This window comes from Quercus lobata, chromosome 4 (assembly GCF_001633185.2).
Source record: "Quercus lobata isolate SW786 chromosome 4, ValleyOak3.0 Primary Assembly, whole genome shotgun sequence".
NCBI classification, from domain to species: domain Eukaryota; kingdom Viridiplantae; phylum Streptophyta; class Magnoliopsida; order Fagales; family Fagaceae; genus Quercus; species Quercus lobata.
The window spans coordinates 13,044,058-13,071,496 of NC_044907.1; the positions used below are offsets into that span (position 1 = coordinate 13,044,058).

General features: G+C 36.0%; 3 protein-coding genes across 3 annotated transcripts; 2 read left to right on the plus strand and 1 right to left on the minus strand.

Annotated features, from left to right (window-relative positions):
- Positions 1–550: 550 nt before the first annotated feature.
- LOC115984626 (uncharacterized protein At4g02000-like) lies at positions 551–1,267 on the plus strand. The gene has a single exon (XM_031107649.1). It carries the CDS (start codon positions 551–553, stop codon positions 1,265–1,267), a length of 717 nt encoding a protein of 238 aa, XP_030963509.1.
- A 5,815-nt stretch (positions 1,268–7,082) lies between these two features.
- On the plus strand, positions 7,083–10,823 carry LOC115987184 (bifunctional endo-1,4-beta-xylanase XylA-like). The gene is made up of 2 exons (XM_031110685.1): positions 7,083–7,472; positions 9,375–10,823. Exons 1-2 carry the CDS (start codon positions 7,391–7,393, stop codon positions 10,475–10,477), a joined length of 1,185 nt encoding a protein of 394 aa, XP_030966545.1. The 5' UTR covers positions 7,083–7,390; the 3' UTR covers positions 10,478–10,823.
- Positions 10,824–11,725: 902 nt separating this feature from the next.
- Positions 11,726–14,326, minus strand: LOC115987090. The gene is made up of 2 exons (XM_031110545.1): positions 13,972–14,326; positions 11,726–12,183 (listed from the first exon to the last, which is right to left on the minus strand). The coding sequence occupies exons 1-2, from the start codon at positions 14,251–14,253 to the stop codon at positions 11,977–11,979; spliced, it is 489 nt and encodes a 162-aa protein (XP_030966405.1). The 5' UTR covers positions 14,254–14,326; the 3' UTR covers positions 11,726–11,976.
- Positions 14,327–27,439: the final 13,113 nt, after the last annotated feature.

The following is a 27,439-nucleotide window of genomic DNA, read 5'->3' on the forward strand; positions in this document are numbered from 1 at the left end:
CGAACGGCTCCTTTTTTTATTTATTTTATTTAAAATGATAATTCCTGCTTCAGTTAAACTTGTTTGATCCATTTCACCTGGTTCAACTATCTTAACTTTGTTTCTGTTTTGGCACATTCAAGAGTAACTGGCCACTTTTAATAGACAATTCTTGCTTCGGTTCAATTTCACCTAGTTCAGCCATATTAATACATTTTTCTGTTTAGGCACATACAATTCTAATTTTTATAGATGAGTATATTAGATTTTCTAGCAAGTGTTCTTAAAATTTAGTCACCAAGAAAAATAATAATTAAATATTAAAAAAAAATGTAGATTCTCATGCAATCAAATAATATTCATGTATAATTAGAGGTAAAATGGACGACTCATAACTGTGCCAAAGGAAAAGTTCTCGGTAGGGTTAGGGTTAGGGTAGTTGCCTCTCCATATCGTAGCATAGTTGTTTCCCTCTTTCACGGAGGAAGGTGCGTTCCCTCTAGTAACACTATTACTAGGAGGGCTAGTGGGTTTTCTTGTGTGGGGTCTGGGATACAATTCTAGGGCTGGTATGGAGGATCTCACAAAGAGTTGGACAAAACTTTTGCTTTCAGAAAAAGAAGGAGATAAACTAGATATGTCTAAGAGGAAGAAAACTCAGGGTTTTGTGTTAGCAGCCAAGTTTTATACTTGTCGCTCAGTGAACCTGGAGGTAGTAGCAAAAACATTTAGGCCACTCTGGCGTACCAAATACAAATTCGAAGTAAGTGATGCTGGGGATAACAGGTTGCTGTTCGCGTTTGAGACGGTTGAAGATGTTGAAAAGGTGCTGCTGGGAGAGCCGTGGTCCTTTGATCGACATATAGTGGTTTTCCAAAGCTATGATATGTCAACTTCCATTGATAAACTCGAGTTCGATAAGGTATCGTTTTGGATTCAGATTCATAACTTACCTTACTCGCTTCTAACAACGAACGTGGCCATCAACCTTGGGGAATCTATTGGTAAGGTTTACATACCAAAAGACACTACAGAGATGAGAGGAGGTAATTTTATGAGGGTTAGGGTTACTATTAACATCTCAGAGCCACTATGTAGGGGTAGGAGGGTCATGTTTGATGAGAATAATGATGGCTGGGTATCTTTCATGTATGAACGGTTACCCAAGATATGTTTTTGGTGTGGGCACCTAACACATGATGATAAAGATTGCATAATTTGGCTGTGGAATGGTGGCTTTTTGTCGAATAGTGAGCAGCAATTTGGACTGTGGATTCGTGCTAGTTAGTATAATGCCTCGAAGAAGAATGTAGTTGAAGTTCAAGGGTACGGTCAGAACAGAAAAACAGATAATAGGGAGGAGGGAATGAATCAAGGGAGGTGGGTTATGGCGGGTACTGGCCAAAACACACTAGGAACGACGGAAGAAACCAATGAACCATCAGTTAGCAAGGCCGTGGTAGAGTTCGAAATTTCTGATCCTAAATCCGTTACTGATTTTGAGGTGCAACTTAAGGAGATAGATGAGGCGATTCATGGTGATGGGGGAGTTCGAAATTCAAATAAAGCTGATAAGGTGGTCAATGTGGAATCAGATACAAATTTAGTGGTTATGGAGACAGATTCTACGGGACAAAGGGATAAGCCACATGAGGAAACTCCACTGTTTCAGCATGCAGCACATTACGTGGAGAAAGAAAGTCCACTGTTTACTCCTGGGTGGGCAAGTAGTAATAGTGACAAGAAGTCCAAAAAAAAGTGGGCATTCTACTACAAAAGGTGGTCTAACTGATGGGCCACAGGAGGTGGAGCCTAAATCTAAAGGTACGTGGATTAGAATGACCAGATCAAAAACAGAAAGTGAACAGGATGTTTTAGAAAAGGAGGAGCCAAAAAGGAAACTGCCTAATGAGTTGGGAGAAGTGCATTTACTGGAACAGGGTAAGAAGCATAAACTTGAGGATGAAACCAAAAATTTTAGTATGCTATTGGCATCAGAATTTGGACCAGCAGAGGTTGCTAGGCAACCCTGCTGGACACCATGAATCTCATAAGTTGGAATTGTCGGGGGCTTGGGAACCCCTAGACAGTTAATGCCTTGAAAAACGTAGTTAAAAATGAAGAGCCCAAAATTGTCTTCCTTATGGAGACGAAATCAAATAAAGATTGGAAGGTAATGGTTCGTGATAAATGTGAGTTTAAGCATGGGGTGTTTGTCGATAGCAATGGTATGAGTGGTGGTTTGGCATGAATGTGGAAGGAGGATATTATGGTGGAGGTACAAACTTTCTCACCTTCAGATATTGATGCTTGGGTGGATGGTGGGACTAAGTATGGTTGGTGGCGTGACAGGTTTTTATGGGAATCCGAAGACGGCAAAAAGAACGAAATCTTGGGCAAAACTTAAACAATTGAGTAACACCTCTACATTACCTTGGATTGTGATTGGTGATTTTAATGAAATCACAGGAATGTTTGAAAAGGAAGGAGGGAGTACTCGGCCAAGATAGCAAATGATGAACTTTGTGAATACAATAAATTATTCTGGATTGAGAGATATTGGTTATGTGAGACCGAAATATACATGGTGGTATGTGAGGAGGGATGGTGAGCATATATGGGAACGGTTGGACAAAGCACTTGCCACGACGGAATGACTGAGTTTATTTCCTGAGGCAAAACTTCATCACCTTCATCAGCATTGGATCACTCTCCTTTACTGCTAAGGTTGGTACAGAAACATAGAAGGAGACCTAAGAAACTATTCCGCTTCAAGTTGATGTGGCTCAAAGACCCAAGGTGTGAGAAAGTAGTTTTGGAGGCATGGAATGATGGGTTGGCTGACTGATCAGATTTCCCTTTAGTATCGTGTTTGGAGAAGTGTAGAATGAAATTGGAGGCTTGGAATAAAATTGAGTTCGGGCATGTGGGAAACAAAATTGCCGAATTGCAAAAGCACCTTGAATGGCTTGAAAGGCAACCAGGTACTCCTAATAATGTTCAAGATATGAAGGAAACACAGATGAAGCTGAATTGTTGGAATGAAAAACAGGATGCTATGTGGTTGCAATGGTTGAGAATCAACTGGTATCAAGCGGGGGACCGGAATACAGGTTTCTTTCATGCGAAGGCATTAGCTAGAAAATTGAAAATTCACATGGAAGGCTTGCTAGATGAGAATGATTGCTAGCATGAAGATGAGGAGAAAATAGGTGAGCTGGTGGTGAATTACTATGAGAAACTTTTTTCTACTACTCATCCAACGGAGTTCTCAGAATTGTTACAAGCCTTGCAACCAAAGGTAACTGTGGAGATGAACAGAATGCTTGAAAAGGTTTTTACAGAAGATGAAGTGAGAAAAGTGAAGAAGCAAATGTACCCCCGGCCTCAAAGCTCCAGGAGCTAACGGTATGCCTCCACTTTTTTATCAGCATTTTTGGCCAAATATTGGTGAGGTAGTCACTAAAACTATTCTTGATTTTCTCAATAATGGTTTATCACCTCCTAATTTTAATGAGATGCCTATTATTCTTATCCCAAAAATTAAAGAACCTAAGAGGGTATCTGACTATAGGTCTATTAGTCTGTGCAATGTGGTTTTTAGAATTACATCTAAGGTGATTGCAAATAGACTAAAGAAAATTTTGCCATTTATTATCAGTGACACCCAAAGTGCTTTTGTGCATGGAAGGTTAATTACTGATAATGTTCTTGTAACGTTTGAGGCTATGCATCGCATTAATCAGAAGAGAAGTAGAAAGAAAGGGGAGATGACACTAAAATTAGATATGAGTAATGCCTATGATAGAGTTGAATGGGTATGCCTGGAAAAAATAATGGAGAAATTGGGATTTGAGGAAAAATGGAGAAAACTGATTATGTAGTGTGTCACATTTATATCTTACTCAATTAGGATCAATGGGAAACCTAGGGGGCATATTGTACCAACAAGGGGAATAAGACAGGGAGATCCTTTATCACCTTATTTATTTCTTTTATGTGCTGAGGGTTTATCTGCTTTGATTTAGAAATCAATAGAAAATGGGGAGTTGGAGGGCATATCGGTTTGCAGAGGTAGTCCCACACTATCACATCTTTTCTTTGCAGATGATACCATTATCTTTGGTAAAGCATCTATTGAAGAATGTACCACTTTACAAAGAATCCTTGCTGTTTATGAGAATGCTTTCGGTCAACAATTGAATAGAGCTAAAACATCTCTATTCTTTAGTATTAACACTTCTAGGGAGATTCAAGAGGAGATAAAGAATAGATTCGGAGCACAGGTTATTCGTCAACACGAAAAATATCTGGGTTTGCCATCTCTGGTGGGAAGGAATAAGAGGATCTCATTTAACGCAATTAAAGAAAAGCTTAGCAAAAAATTGGTAGAATGGAAAGAAATTTTTTTGTCTAAGGTAGGTAAGGAGGTGTTAATTAACACAGTAGCTCAAGTTATTCCTACATATGCAATGAGTTGCTTTAAAATCCCAGATTCTCTCTATGATGAGTTGACTAGCATGATCTGCAACTTTTGGTGAGGTCAAAAACATGATGAGAGAAAAATGGCTTGACTTAGTTGGGACAAGCTTTGTGCACCCAAGGAAGTCGGAGGAATGGGTTTTCGTCAAATAAAGCAATTTAATCTTGCTCTTCTTGCTAAACAGGGATGGCAGCTCCAAACAATGCGAGACTCCTTGCTATAACGGCTTTTTAAGGTAAGGTATTTTCCACACTCAGAATTTTTGCAAGCTTCAATCGGTAATAATCCTTCTTATGTGTGGCACAGTATTATGGTAGCCTAATATTTGGTGCAACAAGGAACTCGGTGGAATGTGGGTAATGGGAGTTCTATTTGTGTTTGGGGTGATAAATGGTTGCCAACCTCTTTTACATACAAGGTGGTATCTCCAAGGAAATTTCTGCATACACGGGTTTATGAGCTAATCTCTCAAGATTCTGGTGCACGGACATCAAGTGTTGGATGTGATTTTTCTTCCTCATGAGGCTGAATTGATAAAGAGCATTCCATTGAGTGTGCAACTACCTGAAGACAAGCTGATTTGGGCAGGAAATAACAATGGTAAATTTAGTGTCAAAAGAGCTTATAAATTGGCCATGGGAGGGGCCCAGTCTGATAGTGGATCTAGTTCAGATGATGGAATTTTGAGAAGGTTTTGAAGGTCTGTATGGAGGATTTTGGTTCCTCATAAGGTACGCCACTTTGCATGGAGGGCGTGTCGCAACATCCTTCCCATAAAGGAGAACTTGATGCGTAGAAAGGTTCTGCAAGATGATTGGTGTGAAGAATATAAGGCAGAGTTTGAGACAATGGGTCATTTTATTTTGGAGATGTCCACGAGCTCAGGAGGTATGGCAACACACAAAGTTGCCTTTTTCTTTTGACCCACATTCTATCTCGTCTTTCTTCGACCTATTGTGGAATTTGATGGTAGTGAGAAAATATGATGACGAAAGAGTGGCAATGGTGGTTACTGTTGCCTGGGCTATATGGGCTAACAAAAATGAAGTTCGAAATGGGAAGAGGAAACGGATGGGATGAGATATAGTGTAGTGGACGTCTCAATATCTTGCGGAATATTTAGCGGCGAATGATTCTCCAAGACTCACAAGCCCAAAAACCCCGATACCTCACTGGACACCCCCGATAGGGTTTAAGTACAAAGTTAATGTGGATGGAGTGGTGTTTAAATAGCAGAAGACAGCAGGTGTAGGAGTGGTGGTTTGCGACTCTAATGGTTTAGTAGTAGCAGCTTTGAGTAGAAAAATTAACTCATCGTTGGGAGTGCTAGAGGTGGAGGCGAAGCCTGTTGAAGCTGGAATTAGTTTTGCAAGGGATGTTGGGATTGCTAAATTTACTGTGGAAGGGGACTCCTTGGTGGTGTATAATTCCTTGAGTGGTCAATTTGATCCTCCCTTCTCTGTAGCACATGTTATTTTGGGTATACTGGGGATGTATGGGGCTGTTTTACAGATTGATTTTACATAATAGAAGACAAGGAAATAGGCTAGCTTATTTGTTAGCAAAATATGCGTCAAGCCTTGACGATTATATGACTTGGATGGAAGAGAATCCTTGCTTGTTAGAGCAAGCTTTTCTCCATGATGTATCTTGCATTTCATGATTTTAATAAAGTTTGAAGTCTTCCTATCAAAAAAAAAAAGAAAAAAAATGAAGGTAAAACGCATTTTGTCCATCGGATTGGAAGCTATTCAAATATATTCTTTGATTTAATTTGGATTTTGTGTGTGATTTCATGTTTCAATTTAGTTGGAATGTTTCTAAAATTTCCTTTAAAAAAGTTGGAATGCCATAATAAGTATATAAAATCAATCATAGATTATTTTTAAGATTTAAAAGAATGTCAAAATTTATTTTAATAAATGATCCATTTAAAATGTATTAAGAAACAATTATTTCATATTTTTTTTTTAAATTTTGTTTGTATTTTGTTAACTTTAATAATTTTAGTTCCTCACTCATTGTCATTTTAATCCCAATCTATGATGTTCATATTTTTTTTTAGGAGAAAGTAAATGAAAAAAATATTGCATGGTAGCACTTTAAAATAAGAGAAAGTAGATCCAAAAAAAAAGAAAAAGAAAAAAAAGACAACCGATGTGGTAGATTATTAATAAATAGTATAAAAATAAGAAATATGTTAGAGATATAGATTTTTTTAAAAAAAAATTATTATAAACCATTGATGTAGTGAGTAATTATTGGTAAATAAATAAATTATTTATAAATTAATGATGTAGCGAGTAATTATTAATAAATAAAAAATGATATTATTAGTAAGCTCAGATGAGAATCAATAAAAAGTTGATCACAATAACAATTTATAAAAATGTTATAAAATGGTTCATAGTCACTTAAATTGGGACTAAACCTGTCTTTTACAATAAATAAGTAGCAAGTTTAGTTCCACAACTTTACCATTGGACTCTTAAATAGTGAAATTATGTATCCACCACAAATTTGTGGTCCTAGACTTATAAATGAGACCGACACAACATCATGGTTCATGGCTATAAAAAACAGAATAAACACAAAATTTACAGCCAACTACCCAAAAATAAAAAAAATAAAATAAAACGTTACAAATTTACCAAGGTCAAACAGTCCCTTCAGAAACCAGAAACCCCATTGTCAATGTCAATCTCACACACTCTCTCTCTGGTAAATCTTCTTAGCCAAGGCCATTCATCTTTTGCTTCTTTGCTAGTGCTTCAAAACCTTGTTCTCGAAGTATATCTGTCTTTTGTTTTCTCAGTTCTCTCTCTTTCTCTTCTATAAAAATGAGAAGAAGAGAGGCTTAAGGAGAAGGGTCTTCTTTCTTTTCTTTGTTTTCTTTGTTGGGTTTTGAGTTTTGTGCATTTGGATGTAATGGGTAATTGGAAAAATCGAAGAATTTTCCGTCAACGACGAGCTCCAAGGTCGCCTGTTTACGACACTGTACCTCCTCCAGGTTACTCTTTTTTTCTTTCTTTTTCAAGATTTTGGTCCTTTTTGTGAACTGGGTTTTAGTTTTTTTGGTATTTTTCTTGATGGGTTTTGATCTGAAATCTTAGTTACAGTAGTTTTTTTTTTTTTCTTTTACTAGTTTCTTGAGTTTGTTGTTATTGTTGATCTGTTTGGTTGCTAACAAAATACTGAAATAGTTAAGAAATTGAATTTTAATAAATTTTATGTCTTTGGAATGTTTAGCTATGAGAGAAAGAATTAAAGAAAGCGATAAATGTAAAGGAAAGGAATAGGAATTGTCTTCTATTTTTTTTTGAATAGATACATAGCGTAGTTTTACACAGCCAAATCTATATCAAAATTGTAGAATGTTTATTGTGAATTAGACATTACCTAATATTAACAATTATGGCATTTGCATACAGTAATCTTTAGAAGGATGAAGCCAGAAAGTGTATTCTCATCTCAAAATTATATCTTTTGCAGATTTAATTTAATGCCACTGAAAATTATATGCTTTAATTCACATTTCCATTTATATATAGATTCCCTAGAGCATTTGTGTATTTACGGATTTTCCTTTTCTTCAACTTCTGTTAAGATTTCTGACTAATTAAATTTATATTCTGGTCTTGTTGGGAGGACTGTTGGAGGTTGGACTTTACTTATTATTGTATAGTAATTTAGTCATGTTGTCACCTTGTACACTAATTACTAAGATTAGGATATTGTCCACGCGTTACTTGCTGCTAATTGTAATTAATCCATGGATCTTCTAGTTTAGGGTTACGTGATTTTGTCCTTTAAATAGGTTTAACTAGCTGGTTGGAAACCATAAATCCCCTCCAATTTGTGTCCTCGTTTGTCTGTTGCTAAGTATTCATCAACAAAAGCAATAATTTTTGTGCTATAACAGATGCACCCTTGATAATAGAATGGACAGTAGACACTGACCTTAATCATATTTTTTATGCATGCTAGTGTGCCTACTGAGTTAAGCAGTTAATAGAATTGAAGGAATTTTAGGATTTGTAACCATGAGAATTAAATTCAAATGGCTTTGGGATTTGGGTAGGGTTGGCTATAAGGAAGATAACCACATTTAACCAAGCACTAATAGGTAAGTGGTTATGGGGGTCTGATGGGGAGGGTAGCTATTCTTGGAGATGTGTAGTTGCTGCTCAATGTGGGGAATTGGGACCTGGTTGGTGTACTTTGGATGTGCATAAGCCACATGGGTGTAGTCTTTGGAAAGGAGTTAGAGCGGGCTAGGACAAGTTCTCCACTTTGAATTAGTACAAAGTTGGGAATCCTGGGGGATAAGGAAGCTTCAGTGTCCTCTCCATGGTGCTCTAGAAGGGAGGACATGATTTCTTTTTGGAATCTCATGGTCATCCATAATTTCAATGATTAAAGGGAGTACAAATTTCAAATCTCTTATGGATTCATTATATTCTCGTATTTCTCCTTCTAAAAGGGCTGATTGCATGAGATAGGTGATGCAAGACAGAAGCTTTAATGGGCTTTGATACTAATTTTGATGTAGGGTCTTTAAAAGTTCAACGCTAAGTTAAGGTTCTCGATAATATCATGAAGAATTCTTCAGTAGGGTTTGATGGCTGTTTGGTGTTAAGATAGTGAATAGAGAGAAACTTTCTTCTAGATGGTTGTGTGATTCTCATGATATTCTGCATATGTTGAACATTGTTCATCAATTTCAAAGCTACATTTCTTTTCCTTAAAATAAGTTTATTTACTGATGAAGAAAGTTGTTCTAGTTCATGGGGTTTCTTGTTCTCATTTTTTCATATATATTCTCAACTCATTTTGTTTAGTTAGTGGATTCTTATCAGAAACAATAATGGATCTCTGTGAGCTCATAAATTGTTTTTTTTTTCCCCTATAGAATGGAAAGATGGCGTGCCTTTATGGGAAAAGAAATTCTGCAGTTTGGTTGGAACAATACCATGGGGGAAGATAGTAGATACCAAGAATATTATGTTCTGCCATAAAAATATTCTCAGTTGGGATGATTCTGCTGGCGAAGAAGCACTCCAAAATGCAAAGAAACGTTTTTGGGCAAATATGAATAACCTCCCCTGTGAAATCTCTCTGCCTGATCCAGATGTTTATATTGATGAAATAGATTGGAATACTAAAATTGATCATGAACTGATTAAGGAATTGGATCAAGTGTACTTTGCTCCTGATGAGGGAGAAGAGAATTCAAATTTGGGGTATAAAAACAAAAGGATAAAAAAATCAGTGTCTGTTCCTTCAGAGGGGCATTATATGAACCAAGAAAACAATCCTTGGGAATGTAACAATATGCAGGGTAGTGGAGCTCTGAAAAATAAAGCACAAGGATGGGAATGTAACAATATGCAGGATAGTGGAACTCTGAATGTTAATGCACAAGGATGGAAACAGTGGGAAGATAATAAAAATGATTTAAAAATTTTGAATGATGATAACAATCCTTGGGGGCGCAGCTTCACTCAAGGCAATGGAGGTATGGTGGACAATGGATGGGGAAATTGTGTGGACAAGGTATGGGGTTTAAAACAGGTGGGAAACGTCATGAATCAGTGGGATCATGGAAACAATCCTTGGGGGCGTGGCTATCAGGGTGTTGCTTCGGTGGAGGATAAAGGATGGGGGGATTTTGGGAATAAAGGTCGGGGCTGGAACTGGCAGGAGCGAAAGAATTTGGATAATGGTGATCATCCTTGGGAAAGCAGATCTAGATGGAATAATTGTGGTGGGGGAAATGGATGGGGTGGGAAACAGTGGGACAAAACTAATAATGAGCTAAAGCGTCGGGAATTTAGTAGAACTGGTGGAGGTCGGGGGACCTGGAATGAGGGTAGCCGGAAGAGGGGAAGTTCTCGTCCACATGAAATGAGTAACAAAAGCTATAGGTTCCAAGACGATGGCAATCAAACAAGCCAAAGTTGGAGGAGGGGACAAACTAGGAAGAGGGTCAATTTTGCCCCTGGGTATCAGTGATGTAGAAGTAGAATGGACCTTCTGTTTTTGCTAGTAAATTTTGAATTTTGAATTTTGCAAAACACTGTCAGTGGAGTTTTGGTCAAGCCAGTTGCTGGTCTTTTGCCAATGTCATCAAGCTGAGTTTTTGTGTTGTTGTTTCATACCTTATAGGCAAGGGTTAGTGATGTTCTTCTGGAATGCAATTTATTCAACACCAGAAGTGATAACATATGGCACAATCCCTGAGTTGGACACGAGTAAGGGATTTATATTTGTAGTTTCCTTCGGAAGAGAAATCCATAGAGATATTTTGCACCTTTTTTGTAAGATATTTATATGATCAATTTAACTTGTGTTTCTATTATTTCATGTATAGAGTTTTTCAGTGCTCACACATCTATTCTTAGTGAGAGCGTTTTATTTGAACAGATACTGGTGCGTTTCAGCTGTTGCACCGTGTATTATTCATTGCTTTAAGTGATTGGAAGTTGCCCTATCCTTCTCCTGTTTAGTCAAGAGGGGTGTTGGTTATGCGATTTGAGTTTTCTTTTATCTTTTTTGAATGAAATTGTAGAAGAGATTTTTATTAAATTTTAATTAATTAATTAATTTTTTGTTTCTGAATAACACATGTTTTGTTATCAGTAGTTTAACCAACCTTCATTTACAGGAGCAGACAATATTTTGTTTGTAGTTTGGTCAATGATAGTGATATTTGTGTCCACAACTTAAGCAGGAGTGTCCTTGAGATGAGGTGTTTAATCTAGTCTATTGACCTCAAAGCAGAGTTGTGACATGAACGTCATCAGAACCCTCAAACCAGGCTACTTAAATAATGTGTGACCTTGTTTCTATGGATTAAAAATAATTGTCATATTGAAATTTGAAACCATGTTACATCTGTCATTTAAAAGCCATAAGGTTGCACACTAGATAGTGTAGATTCAGTTTGGAGGGGTTGATTTTCTCATGATTTAGGACAACTCTTTATCTAGCAGATTACTCGGAAACTAGGAACTAGGAAGCACTTGAAATGGTAATGGAAACTGGTATTCGACTTTCCTAACTGCAATCTCCAAACTAATTGGTGGGTAATTTGAATTCAATTAAGATGTGAGAAACTGTCACGGATCTCTCAGGAATATAATTCTTCCATTCTGGGTATCTAACCGATGATCTGACTGGTGATCAGGAACAATGTTGTGTACCACTGTATGAGCAATTAGAATATCTAGAACTTCACATGGGGAATCATCCCTCCCTCAAACAAAAAATAATGTTTTTATCTTTATTTCTTTTGTTTACATCTGTTTACAAGAGTCTCCTTCACCTTGGTAGTCCTAATCATCCAATGATGATTAGTACATTGCACATATAGGAAGATGAAGCCTAATAGTTGTACATTCCAAAACTGTTACTAAAACAATGAGAACGTGAAGCAACAAGATATTGGTTTGTCCACTTGGTCTATTTGATTTCAGAAACAATATTACACAACATGGAGCTAAAAATAGAGTCTACACTTCCCTTTTGGGCCGGTTTCGAGTGCGTTGAAGGGCACGTTCCTTTTCTAAAGAAACGTTAATATCCTCATCCTCTTCCTTTAGGGCAGGTTTCTTTTCTAAAGAAATGTTCATATCCTCATCCTCTTCGTTCTCGTCATCCTCCTCCCTGTCCTCATCCTCATACTCCTCAGCTTCTCTAATTGCTTGATTAATTGCAAGCTGGATCAATGACAAGACAAATTTTTTTCAGAAAAGGTATTTATGGAAGGTCAAAGTTTAGCTGCAAAATTACTCAATAAAATAAATATTACTACATATTTTGAAAGTCTAAACGTTAAATTTTATGTTCTTTATGCTCTTAATACATATGTCAAATTTTGTGTCAATTGGATATTATTTACTATATAATCTAAGCTTATTATATTTTATGCATAATTTTAAATTGAAAAAACTTGTCACTTAAAAAATTTATTGATAACATAGCTATTAATCTTTAATTTTCTTGAAATTTTGCAAGCATGAAGAATATAAAAAGAAGATGTAATCCAATAATGGATTTGTCAAAATTCACCTCCAATAAAAAAAATATTGAATAAGGTTATAGTTTAAGACTACAATCAATTTTATAGCTAAACCCTAAAAGACCCTAAATTTTGTCCTTATGGAATATCCTTTGCACAAAGAAACTTCATCCTAGCAAGTGTTGTGGCACATTATCCAAATTTTCATTACAATTATTTCATTGAAGTGAGGATGACTATAAAGAATGTGAGACTACAAAATCAGAAGCAGAGGATTTAAGAAGAAGACACCGTTGACCCCCATGGATTACAATATCTGCACAATCAGCCCTTAGTACAGGGAAAAGGCACCACTGAATTGGAAAATATACATAATCCCATAATCCATATATTGTTTATAAATATTGCAAAAAATGCAAATACTAACCAAGTCATTTATAAAACTAAGTGTGGGTTCGGTTCAAAAAATTCTTGCCTCACTTGCTCATGACAAAATTCACAGGACTTCAAAATCATGATATGCAACACAATCTATAATTGAGATATGACATCATAATTTACAATGCAAAACCTAATGATGTATATTCCAGTTACAAGAACTCTTGACAATAATCAATGACGATCTCTTCCAGCAGATTTATAGTCAAATGTACAAGGAAAAAATTAAACCTAAACTTTCAAGGTCAGCCAATTGAGTTTTTATATTGAAACATTGAATATTCAAAAAAAGGGCTTTGCACAGAGCAGCACAGGATATATACCTTGTTTCAGAGAAATTGTAACGAGGCTTTTTTCAAGGGCCTTAAATTAAAATCCCTCGTTAATAAAAACAAGAAAGAAAAGAATTAAAGACAAAAACATGAAGTATAATGTGGGTATATATCTTATTGAAATTAATTAGCTCCACCAATGTTGTATGAGCCAGTAAAGCTGTAAGAATTGGCCTAAAAAGAGATGTAGGATTTCTTTAGCACATCCCAGTTCAATGTAGATATAAGCAATCATTTTTTACTTTTAACCAAAAAAAAAAAAAAGATATCACACATTTGAACAAATCCCATTTCCCTTTTAAGACAAAAAAGAATAGGAAACAAAAAATTAGAGTAATACACATGCTCATTTCTTTTATTGGGAAAAACACAAATTTCAACAAACAATTGCAATTGTTATCTCTTTGGAAAAATATAAACTTCAAGTTTTCAACATTCATGTTTCCTTACAATATCCACAATTCATTTTTAGTTACATTACATGAACCATTCACGATACACAAGTGTGAATTGCTAATGCTTAATTGGAAAACAATGTCTAGCTCAAACAGTTAAAACCCCACTGGGGAATTTCATCGAACACCAAACATGCATACACAAATCTCACGTTATTCCCACCAAACCTTTCAAACCCACATGACCCAGAAGCGTTCTCAACCAACCAAACACGATAAAACTCCAAAAAAAAAAAACCCATTTCACAGAAACTCACTTACCTCCTCAAAATAGTCCCTGTCGAGCTTATCAGCGATTTTGATAGAAGCAAAGAAAGTGATAGTCAAAAGAGAGAGTGGGATAGCGATAGCGAAGAGGATGCTGTTCGTGCTGGGACCAGCACGTGTCACCACCGTTAAGCCTCTGGGTCTCCGGCGAGTTAGGTCGCCGGGAAAGCGAATTGCAAGTGGGTTTGGCACGAGCGGAGGTCTGAAGAAAGCTCGTGCGGGGATAGTGTGTGTGAGTGTAAGAGAGGCTGAGCCAGAGATGAGGAAGCTCGCCATGGGTTCCAACCTTTCTGGTTGTAACTGAGAGTGAACTAGTGGATAGTATTAGTATATTGGCTTACGTGTAAATAAAACTCTTCAAAGACAGAGTCAAAAGGGAACCAAGTTTGGGACAAAATGGGTTTCTGCTCTTTTTGGGCAAATTAATTAGTCTTTTACCCTTTTTTCCAAACTAAATAGGGAAATGTCCCTCTTTTGAAAATCGAGTTTCTCAAAATCGAGTTTTTAAAAAAAAAAATTCTGGAACCCTATAGTGACGTTTTTAAGAACGTATAGTGACATTTTAAGAACCTATAGTGACGTTTTATAACTTGATATCCATGAAATCGAGTTATAGGCAATTTTATTGCCTATAACTCGATTTCATGAATATCAAGTTACAAAACGCCACTATAGATCTTTATAAACGTCACTATAGGTCCTTGAAAACGTCACTATAGGGTTTAAATCGATTTTGAAAAACTCGATTTTCAAAAGAGAGGCATTTCCCTATTTAGTTTGGAAAGAAGGGCAAAAGGCTAATTAATTTTTCCAAAAAGGGGAGAAGTCCATTTTGTCCACCAAGTTTGGGGGTTGGGACTGTTTACAAATTCAATGTCTAAATCTATAACAAAATTTTCTTTTTCTTCTTCTTTTTATTTTTTTTAGTAGTACTAAGACTACTACAAAATTATCAAAAAAAAAAAAAAGGAAAAAGAAAAGAAAAAAAAAGAACTACTATGTTAAAAAAAAATTTATTAAAAAAATAATTAAGAAATTATTTATTAAATATCAAGACAATATCACGTCAATTCATAGTTTGAACATTTTTAAAACCAAAAAGACTGTTCATGATAGTGTCAAAGGAGAAGTATCAAACAATCTTAAATGATATATATATATATATATATATATAAGTCGGGTTTAAGTTATACCTTGTATAACTTCTTAAGTTTTACACCCTTTTTTCATATTCTAACATCAAACTTGAGCTATTCAAAGATTTTTGTCAACTTTGATCAAGTTTGACCCGAGGTTAACTCTTGAGAGTATCAAAAATCTTAATTCTGATCTGACCATCATAATGGGTTGAAACAAATGCCATTGAGAAGATTATTGAATTCCCTTTCCAATGACTATTTATGAGTTGAAATTGGAGTTAAAACGGTTAAGATATCTTGGAAATCGTACTAGGCATAGTAGCTCGCTTCTTGTGGTATAACTTTTGATCTGACAGTTGGAATTTCAACTTCGTTAGTGCTCTAGAAACTAGACATCCACACATTTCCAGGGATATGAAGATTGGCTTAATTAGAGTTTGGGAAGGCCTTCAGATATGCAATCGAAGTCAAAACCGAGACATGATAGGATTGTTGATGTCAGCAATTAGCCCCAGCACACCTTAAAAGGCCACTAGAAGCTGAAGGGACACAAAACTTTATAGATACCCCAAACCCCTCAGAATTGGGAAAAAAAATGAATTTTAGGCATTTTGGAGCATTTTTTGGGTAGTTTATCTCTCTCTCTCTCTCTCTCTCTCCCCAAAACACACACAAAAACCATTGATTTCTCACTTTTCCCAAGAATCAAGAGGTAGTTTCTTGCTCTCATCTTCCTCTCTTTGGTCTTGGTATCTTGGATTTGACGTTTAGGGGTGTAGATGTACCTTTTTAGCTACTATCTACACCCATTTAATTTCTTAGCCTTTTTATTGCTTTATCTCACTTTCTAATATGTTTTATAGCTTTTCTTAGAATATCTCTTGCTTTATCTTGTTCCTAGCATGTTTTATTGCTTCCCTATCATGTCTACTCACTTTCTTATATGTTTTATTGCTTTAATGTTGCTGGTCTCGCCTTCTTGGGCTAGGATATGCCTACTATTTTGTGTTTGTGCTCTTTGCCATTTTTATGTGTTTTTTGCCATGTTTTTGTGTTTGAATCTACATGTTCATGTGCTTAAAGTTTTGTTTGGATACTATGCCTAGTGCTTTTATGGCCTTATATACTTGTTTATGCCTCTTTCTTGTGTTTGGCTTTTGGGCAAGGTGTGGATCTAGACCTAATGGTCTAGGTCTACATCTATACACCCAAGTCTCAATAAAGGGTTTGGATTAGTTCCTTTATGCATATTTGTACTTTGTTTGCTCTTTTCCATGCTTTTTCATTTACATCCATGCTTGTTTGCTTAGATCTATGCCTTTGTCATGTTCTTGTTTGTTTTCCTTTTAAGGGTTTATTGCTTATTGGTCTTTAGGGCCACTCACTTGTTTGGTTGCATCTGTCTCCTTTGGTGGCTTGTTTGGATGTAACCATGTGTGAGAGTACATCTTATGATGTTTGGCTTGATTGCTGCTTGCCTTTCTCTCCTTTGCTTAGTTTCGTATGTTAAAGTTTCTCATGTTAACTTCTGTATATGCCTTATAACATGCTTACCCTTCCACTTTGTGTGATAACATGCTTGCTTTGTTTTCTTCGTGCCATCTTGTTTGGCTTTCTTCATTTCTTTGCATCTTTCCGTCCTTGTTTATATGTTCATGCATGTGTCTTTGTATGCTTGTTTGTGTTATCAAGCTTAGTTCCGACTTATAATCTCGTGCGGTTTCACAACCGTCTTTGTACGTAAGATCCCAAGTCCCTTTTAGGAACTTTGCTTGATGACACATGTGTCATCCATACTCCAATCTAGTGGGACTACGGACACCAAATCCAAACCTACATTTGTCTTTCTAGGACACCCTCTTTTGCTTGATGACATGTTTTTTTGATAACATGCTTGTTTACTCCCTTTTGTGTGCTTCTTTGTTTCTTTGTTATCTCTTTTGTTTGTCTTTTGGTTTTGTATTTTCTTTGTTGTTGCATGTACATGCTTGGAGCAAGGGCTTAATGTCCAAATGCAAGGTAAAAAGTGCAAGAATGCATGCCAAAAAGGGCAATGTTCAGTAGATTAGGAGGCTTAGCCTCCCTGTGTAGTTATTTCTCTCTCTCTCTCTCAGGCTTTTTCTTTAGAGACTTGTATATAGATTAGGCTTTCCTTCCTTGTATCTTGCTTGGGCAATATCCTTAGGTTATGACAATGTCTGTTTTACATTTCTTATATCTTATTGGGCCATACCCTTTGGATATAGGTGATTCCTATTTATCTTTCCTGTACCTTGCATGGGCCTCGTTCCTAGGGCATGTCAATGCCTGATTTACTTTTTTTGTACCTTGCTTGGCCATACCCTTGGAACATTGGCAATGTCTGGTTTACTTTCTTGCTCCGTGTGTTTGCATTGTGCATGATATATATATATATATATATATATAAATCAAATGGCTAGGAGAGCAACCCTCTCTTGATCATAGGTGCTCTTGGCCTTGTAGTGTGGGTATGCACTCAAGGCGACTGTTGTAGGTGCATATTCACGCTACACTGTGTGCATGATCATCACTATATGATTGTCTTAATCCATGATAGCTAGCAACATTGGTTTCCCTGTGTATGCGACATGAATCAATGTGTTCAATACTTTAGTGAGCTTTGGCTCGCCTTGGTATGAACATATTGACACATGCCATAATACACAGGCATGAAACCCTACCAATGCACCATAACGCACTAAATGCGAAACTCTGCCGGATTTTCACTATGAAAATGGGGCACCTTTGTTGCCATATTCTCACAGTGAAAGGTTGGTGAGAATAGTGTTTTGTGTACTATGATACATCCATGGTGAAATGCTACCGGATTTCCGCCACGAAAATAAGGTGAAATGCTGCCAAATTTTTGTCGTGGAAATTTGGCAGCAATTCCAAATGTTAGCAAAGCATTGATAAAGACCACACCTCCTCCAAAATCAAACCTCAAAGCCCAATTCTTTTAAAGTCCCGAAAGCTAATGCCAATAGCTTGTTTTTAACTGCTAATGTCTGAAAAGTAAGATTTTATCAAAACAAAGGACTCTCTTTGGATAGGCATTGCGGGGTGCCTAACACCTTCCCCGCACATAACCAGACTTCCAAATTTAAGAATCAAGATTTTTTACCACCTGTATTAGATTAGGAAAAACGACATTTTTCTTAGTTTAGGATAATAAAATCAAATAGAGTCAGGTGATCAATCACACTTTAGGAAAAACTCAATAATTGGTGGCGACTTGACTTACCTTTGGTAAATATAAGTTAAAATTGACTTAATTCAAGTCACACACCAGAGGCTCCTTTCACCCTCATTTCACAAGCTCCCGAGCTTAAAGCCCTACCCTAAAGGGCACGAGCATCACTGCGATGGGTGGTTGGTTGCCACGAGGCGTCGACACTTGTTATCAAAATAATGTACTTTTATTTTGTTTCAACAAGGACAAAAAATAGAATCTATGATTCAAGTAAACATCTCATTCTCATGTCAACAAAAAAGCCTCAAAAACATGTAACTCTCAAACAAAACCTTTTTTGTTTGTTTGTTTTGTTTTTTGAAAATAAAAGACATAATGGAAGAAAAGAAGGAAACACAACAAGCATTCACGAGATGACTATCCCACCCTCTACCTAAATCTAACATTGACCTCAATATTTTGAAGAAAAGCAAAAAGACATTCTAAAAAGAGGTTTAGAGAGCACTTGAAACTTTTCAAAGTAGCTTCCAAAGTCAATTCCCTGCAAACATGTGAGTTTTACAAAAAAAAATTTTAAAAAAGAAAAAGAAAAAGAAAAAAGAAACCATAGAATTACAAGATACACTCACAAAAGTTTAGTCACCTTGGTAGACGGGATCCTCCAAAGGAATGGTTTCTTCCTTTGGTACAAATTCTCATAAGGCTAGTTCTTTGTCCATTTACCTTGAGAATTCTACCATCCCTAAGGTCCTCAACCTCAATAGCTCCATTCTCAAACACTCGCTTCACAACTTATTGGCCATCCCATCTAGTTCGGAGTTTTCTAGGATGCCTATGGAGTCTAGAGTCATACAAATATACTTTTTGAAAAGGTTCAAAAATTTTCCTCAAACTTATTTTGTCATGAAATGCATTCATTTTTTCTTTGTAGATTTTAGAGCTATCATATGCATCATTTTGAAGCTCCTCCAATTCATTCATTTGTAATTTCCTTACTTGGCTTACCTCATTCAAATCAAAGTTCAAGGACTTAATAGCTCAATATGCTTTATGCTCTCATTCCACTGGCAAATGACAATGTTTTCCATAAACAAGATGGTAAGGGGACATGCCAATAGGAGATTTAAAAGCTAATCGGTAAGCCCAAAGCGCATCATTAAGTTGTAAAGACCAATCTTTACGATCCGAGTTTACTATTTTTTCCAAAATTTGTTTTATCTCCCTATTAGCAAGTTTTTTTTTTTTTTGGGTGGATGGTAAGGAGCTAATATTTTATGAACCACACCATATATCTCCATGAGGGCTTCAAATGGTTTATTACAAAAACAAGTTCCTTGATCACTAATGATGGCATGTGGTGTTCCAAACCTAGACAAAGTATTCTCTTTCATAAATTTTACCACTGTCTTATGGTCATTTTTATTACAAGCCATAGCCTCAACCCACTTAGATACATAATCTATAGCCACAATCCAAAAGAGGGGAAAAGGACCCATGAAATCAATACCCCAACAATAAAAAATTTCAATTACAAGTATGGGATATAAGGGCATCATGTTACGGCGAGAAATTGGCCCTAGCTTTTGGCATCTATCACAACTCCAACAATAATCATTCGTGTATTTGAATAGGCCAATAAAATCCACACTGCAAAATCTTTGTAGCAGTTTTCTTTATTGAAAAATGGCCTCCACATGCTTGTGAGTGACAAAAATCCAAGACATTAACAATTTCATCATTTGGGACACATCGTCTCAAAATTTGGTCGGGTCAATACTTGAAAAGATTAGGGTCATCCCAATAAAAATTATGTACCTCAAATAAAAATTTTCGCTTGTCTTGTGCGCTCCACTCCAATGGAATTTCCCTTGTTGCCAAATAGTTGACAATATGTGCCTACCAAGGCAAATTTGTAAAGGAAAACTAATGCTCATCAGGAAATTCGTCATAAATAGGTAAGGTCTCCATTGATTCTTCAAACACAAGCCTTGAAAGATGGTCAGCCATTGCATTCTCCACTCCTTTCTTATCCTTGATTGTAAGATCAAATTCCTGCAATAGTAAAATCCACCTAAGTAGTCTTGCTTTAGCATCCTTTTTTGTGAAAAGGTACTTAAGTGTTGCATGGTTAGTGAAAATCACAATAGGTAAACCAATTAAGTATGCACAAAATTTATCCAAAGCAAATACAATTGCGAGCAATTGCTTCACTGTGGTGGAGTAATTCATTTGAGCACCATTAAGAGTCTGACTTGCACAGTATATCACACATAATTTCCAAAGGAAGACCCCAGTCAAGTGTTGGCATTATAGAAGCAAATGTAAGCATTCCAATAAGCTTATTAGAAGCTTCTTGAGATTCTTATGTCCACTTAAATCCCTTAATGAGAAGGTGACACAATGGCTGAGAAATAGTGCTAAAAACAAGGTGACACTTCTCCCAATTTAAAACAAGGTTCTTTGCCTCATACCTAGCCAAAAATTTACCTAAATTCTCCAAAGACTGTAAGGTCATCCATGAACACTTCCATAAAATCTCCAATCATGTCACTAAAAATGCTCATCATTCATCTTTGAAAAGTGGCTAGAGCATTGCAAAGTCCAAATGGCATGCGGCAAAATGCATAGGTGCCAAATGGATAAGTGAAAGTGGTCTTATCCTGGTCCTTTAAATCAATTTCAATTTGGTAATAGTCAAAATAACCATCTAAAAAACAATAAAATTCATGACTAACCACTCTCTCCAAGATTTGATCAATAAAAGGCAATGGAAAGTGGTCTTTTTTAGTGGCTATGTTCATTTTTTTATAATCTATACATATACGCCACGTAGTCACAAGCTTGGTAGGCAATGAGTCATTCTTTTCATTCATTACAACTATAACTCTAGACTTCTTTGGAACCACTTGTGTAGGACTAACCCATTTATTATTAGCAATTGGGTAAATAATACCTGCATCCAATAATTTTAAAATCTCATTTTTGACAACTTCTTTCACAGTATGTTGGTCGATGTTTCCCCTATTCCTAGATTCTTATGTAGCTTTACTTGGGCCAAAATGGAAGAATTCGCTATTTTCAGTGGGTACCTCATGGTGAAGCGATAACTATTGCTCAGAAAGTTGTTTTGCTTTTGCTTGCCAAATTTTATGTGCTTTCAACTCTGTCGTTTAGAAACCTTAATTCATTTTCTATATATTGTTATTGTTGTTGTTGTTGTTGTTTTTTTTTTTTTTTTTTTTCATATGTTTTAGCCCCTATTTGACCTATTTTGTCTGTCCTTGAGTCTCTGTCTCTTTGTTTTATCTTGTTTTGCTTGATTTCATCCCTTTGTTTATTAGGGTTCTAGATTGTTTGAATATCATGAACATACATTGATGCATAGGTGATGTGATGTAGTGAGGTAAGTCATGCATTTATATGAACATGCATTGGTTGGAAAATGAACTTGATATCTAAAATAATATGAATGTGTTTGATTGAGTGTCATGCCTATAATGCTTAGTTTGCTTTAACATGTTTGTTTGATTTTACCATGTGATGTTTCTGCCCTTGGAGATTTGTGTTTGAATGCCATGATAGATGAATGCTAGGGTTGGGGATGATTATGTCATGTTGTGTGTCTTAGATGCATGTTAGTGTGTGTGTGGGGCATTCCTTGTAATTGTGATTATTTGATACATGCCTTTGTTTAATTGTCAGATTAATAACTAGGGTTTATATCTTTGAGAACCACATAAACATGTATTGATACATAGGTGCTGGGATGCAATAAGGTAAGTGAGGCAACTCATGCATAATTACATTAACATGTTGTTTAGATGATGAGCATGATATGGTTGATGAACATGATGAATATGCTTGATGTTAATGCCTTGTTGATGTTACTACCTTGAGATATACTTGCTACCCTTGGATATGCAAGGTGAATAATAAGACCTTATACCATGTTGAATGCTAGATGCATGTTAGAGTGTGTGTGTATGAGTTTAGAATAACATGTTAGAAGACCCTTTGATGGGATTAGGATTTGAAACACAATGAGTGGAGGCTAACCTACGAGTCAGGTAAGGTTAGGTTCCTAACACCTTTCCATCCCCATATCTAAACCTTAAACACGTGCTTTGGTTAAAATCAATTTTTCTACAATGGCACTATATATATGGTTTCTGAACTTAATTTAGATGGTGACTCCATTTTCATTTTCTGTCTGGTCCACCCTAGGCCTTGGCATACTTTCCATAAGTAAACCATTCTCACACCAAGTTCATTAAAGGGTTCAGATTAAGTTCTTATTTGCATTTTTGTGCTTTGTTTGGCCCTTTTACATGCTTTTGTGTTCCTTTTCTTAGAAATATCTTTTGTGATGCTATGTTTGGGTGTTTCATGCTTAGATTCATGCTTCCACCTGTATATCCATTCATATATGCTTAGATCTAGATTCTTGCACCACATGCCTTTTTCTTCTTTTCTAGCATGTGTTTGTGTGCATTTTTATGACCCTTTCCTTGTTTGGTTGCATCCTATGTTTTTTGTAGTTTGTTTAGGTGCAACCGTGTGGGTAAGATTGTATCTTGATGATGTAGGCATGCATGTTGCTTGCCTCATTCCCTCTTGCTTGGCCTTGCTTGTTAGAGCTTATCTTTTTATCCTTATTTGTGCTTTATAACATGATTAGTTTAATCCTCATATATGTGATATCATGTTTTTCCTTGCCCTTTGTGCCTTTTGGTCTTCCAAGCTTTCTGCCATCTTGTGTGACCTCCTCGCTTTAGTTGCATCTTTGTATTTTTGTTAACATGTTCATGCATGTGTCTTTGCTTGTTTGTTATTGTCATCAAGCATCATTCCAACCACTGTTTTTGTGCGGGTTCACACCCATCTTTCTATATGAAATCCCGAGTCCTATTTAGGATCTTTGCTTGATGGAAAAATTGTCATCCGTATTCCAACATGCTTTTTTATGTGCTTGCTCGTTTGACAACATGCTTTATCCCCTAAGGACACCTTTTCCATGTGCTTTCTTGTTTGAAAACATGCTTTCTTTACTTTGTGTTTGTTCATATGTTCTCTATGTTTGATAGCATGTTTGTTTGCCCCTTTTGTATGTTTATTTACTTGTATGCTCCTTACTTTCGCTTGTTTCTCTGCTTGTTTGCTGGCTTTGTGATTTGTTTGTTTATTACATGTACACATGGAGCACGGGAGAAACTTCTAAGTCCAAGCAAATGGGCAGTGATTAGTAGGTTATGGGATTTAGCCCCTCTTAGAGGTCCCTTCTTTCCTAGCCTTTCCATTTAGAAACATGTCTATAGTTTTTCTAGATTATGATTCCCTTTGCTGTACTTTGCTTGGGCCATACCCTCTGGCTGTGGATATTTCTGCTTTTCCATTTCGCTCTGTGTGCTTGCATTGTGCATGCTATATATATGTGTGTGTGTGTGTGTGTGTGTGTGTGTGTGGTGCCCTAGCCCAAAGTACCCAATGACCTTTAAGGTTGGGCTCCCAATTTGTTTATTTACAGTAGGTATAGAGTTCCTTACTATGGGAAAATCCTTTTCAAGCTAACCTTACGGCCTAAGTGAAGGAGCTTGAGGCCCAATTTTGAATCTCACCCCCTTTGTGTACATTTCTCGTGGAGGCTCAAGCTATGAACTGAGCTTCCACCTTTTTAATAATTTCTTCCTCTCTTTCTCTTGTGTATCACTCTCCCTCTCCCCAAATTTTTTACAACCCCCTACTCACACCATCTCTTCCCCTTTTTATATCCTTCCCTTAGTGAGTTTGCCATAATAAAAAGTGGTTTTTCCTAATCCAGTAGGCCCCATCTAGACCTATATTCCTGATCAGATGGGACTCGCCACACACTTTTGAAGTGACTCTTTAGGAACTTGTGCCAACCTCCAAATTCACGTTTGGAAGGTGGATATCCCAAGGCACTATGTCTCATGCTCGGCAATATCTTGGGGTTGTCAATTTGGACTATGCTATGCTCGGGCCTTTCATACTTGTTCAACACGACCTAGGTTGGCTTGACTTACATGGGTCTTGGCCTTGGGCCAATACATGATTTACAAATTGTACAACACACACACACACATATTTGTTGTTGAAAACGTAGCCATGCACTTCGAATGATGGACATACGTGGTTAGGAAGTCAACCCATTCCTTATCATGGATGCTCTTAACATTGGGTTGTGAGTATGCATTCAAGGCTTGTGCTATAGATGCATATTCATGCTTCATTGAGTGCATGACCTACCGCGTGTGTGATTGCCCCTATCCATGTCAGCTGGTGACATTGGTTTTCCCGTATATGCGACACGCATCATGTATTTATACTTTTGTGAGCCTCGACTTCCCTACTCTGAGCACACTCATGCATGTTGTACACACAAGAATGAAACACTACCGGTGTGCCATACTGCATCAAATGCGAAACTTTGTCAGATTTTTACCATGAAAATGTGGTACCTTCTTGCCGTATTCTCATTGTGAAAGATTGATGAGAATAATGTTTTATGTATTATGATGTACCTAACCCAAAATGCTACTTGATTTTTACCATGAAAATAATGCAAAATGCATAAATTTTGGTCCATATTTTTATTCCACAAACCGAGGAAGAATTTAAAATTAAAAAGTTAAAAAAAAAAAAAGAGAAAAGTAAATGTGACCAGTAGCGTAGCAAGGATTTTGGTGGTAGTTAGATGTGTCAAGTGTTGATTGGCTAATAAAAGTCTACGCTCTCATCAACAAAAAAGAGCGCGTTTGAACCGTTAAAAAGGGTATAGTGAGAGAGAACCGTTGGGATGACACGTGAAGAAAATTTAGATTAATCTAAAGTCCGTCATAGTCGTTGCACTTGCCTCTACATATTACCCACTCTTTTTGGCATATTTAATATATTTATTAAATAAAATTAAAAATTAGAAGAAGAAGACGGAGAAAAAAAAAAGGTTGAACTTTGAAGTGCGTTTTTCCCAATTATTGTCATTTTGGACGTTTTGAAAATTTTATTTTTGTCTTTTATTTATTTATTTATTTTTAAGTTGGTTATATTCAATTTCTGTTAATATGATAACCTTTCATGATTTTTTTTTTCTAAAATGTTGCCAAATACATAAATTACATTGTTGTTGATAGGAAAAATATATTATGAAGCATTAGATTACTAATGAAAATTCTTCTAGAAAAATGATTATTTAAGAATTGATAATTTTTTACAAATTTTACAAATGAAAACAGAACAAAATATTAAAAAATGTTAAAGTTATAAATCTTTTTACAAACTAGTAATATGAAGAGTAATGTCAAAGGTAGGTTTAAATAAGAATAAGTAAAAATTTACCATAACAATTATCTATAAAAAAAAAAATATTATGAAATAATTTGTGAATGTAGCCTTGCTCAAATACAAATGGGTCAAACGATAAAGGATAAAGATAAAATAATATCTCTAAGATATTTCTAACTTAAATAGTATTTATATATTAATAGAAAATTGAAAACTTCAGGCTAAGGACCGAAGTGTCCCTTTATTTTTTTGTCTTATTTTTCTATAATAAAAATAGAAAGAGAAATGTCATGTACATTGCAATTTCACATGAATTTCATTTGCATTTTCCCCTAAAGTCATCTCTATCTCTCTCTAACTCTCTTTTTCTGTGTCTCTCACTCATGAAAATTCCAACATAACTTATTATAACAGTGAATTTTGAAAGTAAAAAGAGTAAAGTGAAGGTTCAAATAAATGTCAAGTAACCTTTTATAGTTTTTTTTAGCACTTATCCATTTTAAATCTTGAACAACTTATGAGAGAAAGAGAGAGAGAGATATCATCTATATTCTCCTTGGACTCATAGATATCCTTGAAAACTAGAAAGACTCTGGAGGATGAGCTTTCATAAATAAGAGATGCAAGTGATGAAAGTGGAGTGGAAGCTCTTCTAGAACTTCATTCATATACTCATCTTCAATAAATAGAGGGGGAAAAAAAGAAGAAGATATTTTTCTTCTTTCAGCTTCAAGCATGTTATGTGGGTTCTTCCTCATATAATCATTATGCGAGACAATAATTGGACAAATAGACTGCATAAGTATGTTTATCCCAAACTTCTTTGGACATTCTCAAGCTCTTTGACATTCTTTTGGTCATGCTACCACTATCTACCATACGTTGGGATTCGAGTAACACCTTCATTTAGATTTTCAATTATTATTAAAAACAAAAATTGGTAACTCATGAAAATTAAAATGATACCATTTAGTTGGAAAATGTCATTCTCACCATGAATCTACTAGCTCTGATACCATGTTTTTGAAGTTGGTGGACCTTTACATAATCACATTCCCAAACACTAATACACCACAAATAATGGAAGACAGACATACTCTCAAAGGACACAAGCGAAGATAGAACAAATAGAGAAGAGGATGAGATTTCTTGGTTTGGAATGGAGAAAAGCTTGTGTATATATACTATACCATGCAATCTTAACTTCCACCATATTAAATTACATAATTTCAAAATTTTACTACCCCATAGAATAACTATTTATTTTCATTATTGAATCAAAGAGAGTTTCAAATCACGCATGGCTTGTAGGTACATTTGGTGTGAAATGAAGAGAAGAAGAAAATGATTCTCGTCTTCTTATTTTTCTCTCTTTCTCCTTAATTTTGAACAATAATTTAAATGATCATGGACAAATGGGGCTTCTACCAGGACCACCATAATAAAAGAAGTCGTCCCCTCTTAACAGATTATAGCAATTGGGATGCGTAACGATTCTACGATTGTCCCTGGGTCCCCTGAGAACTACTTCATGATCTATAACTTTGAGATTTTGGAAGAAACTAGCCCTCTTGGGCCCTTCTTCAGCAAAATGGCCACTGCCCATTTGTGTTGTGGTGTGCTGCCCACCTCTCTGTTCGTTTATCACCTCTCCTCCCCATGTAACACTCGTAGCGCTATTAGCCAGGATCGAGAAAAGGGAGGATGGCCAATATCCCATTATAAAATTATCACCAAGTTGCAACCACCAGTGTCCATCTACATTGTCCTACCTCATTGTACATGCCATGCAAATTAGTTTGTAATATTT

What these genes read in the sequence shown, in the direction of transcription:
- LOC115984626 (XM_031107649.1), top strand. Translation starts at nt 551, where the DNA reads ATGGAGGATCTCACAAAGAGTTGGACAAAACTTTTGCTTTCAGAAAAA.
- LOC115987184 (XM_031110685.1), top strand. Translation starts at nt 7,391, where the DNA reads ATGGGTAATTGGAAAAATCGAAGAATTTTCCGTCAACGACGAGCTCCA. An exon ending in CGACACTGTACCTCCTCCAG is followed by an intron (nt 7,473 to 9,374) that starts GTTACTCTTTTT and finishes TTTCCCCTATAG; the next exon opens with AATGGAAAGATGGCGTGCCT.
- LOC115987090 (XM_031110545.1), bottom strand. Translation starts at nt 14,253, where the DNA reads ATGGCGAGCTTCCTCATCTCTGGCTCAGCCTCTCTTACACTCACACAC. An exon ending in ACAGGGACTATTTTGAGGAG is followed by an intron (nt 12,184 to 13,971) that starts GTAAGTGAGTTT and finishes TCATTGATCCAG; the next exon opens with CTTGCAATTAATCAAGCAAT.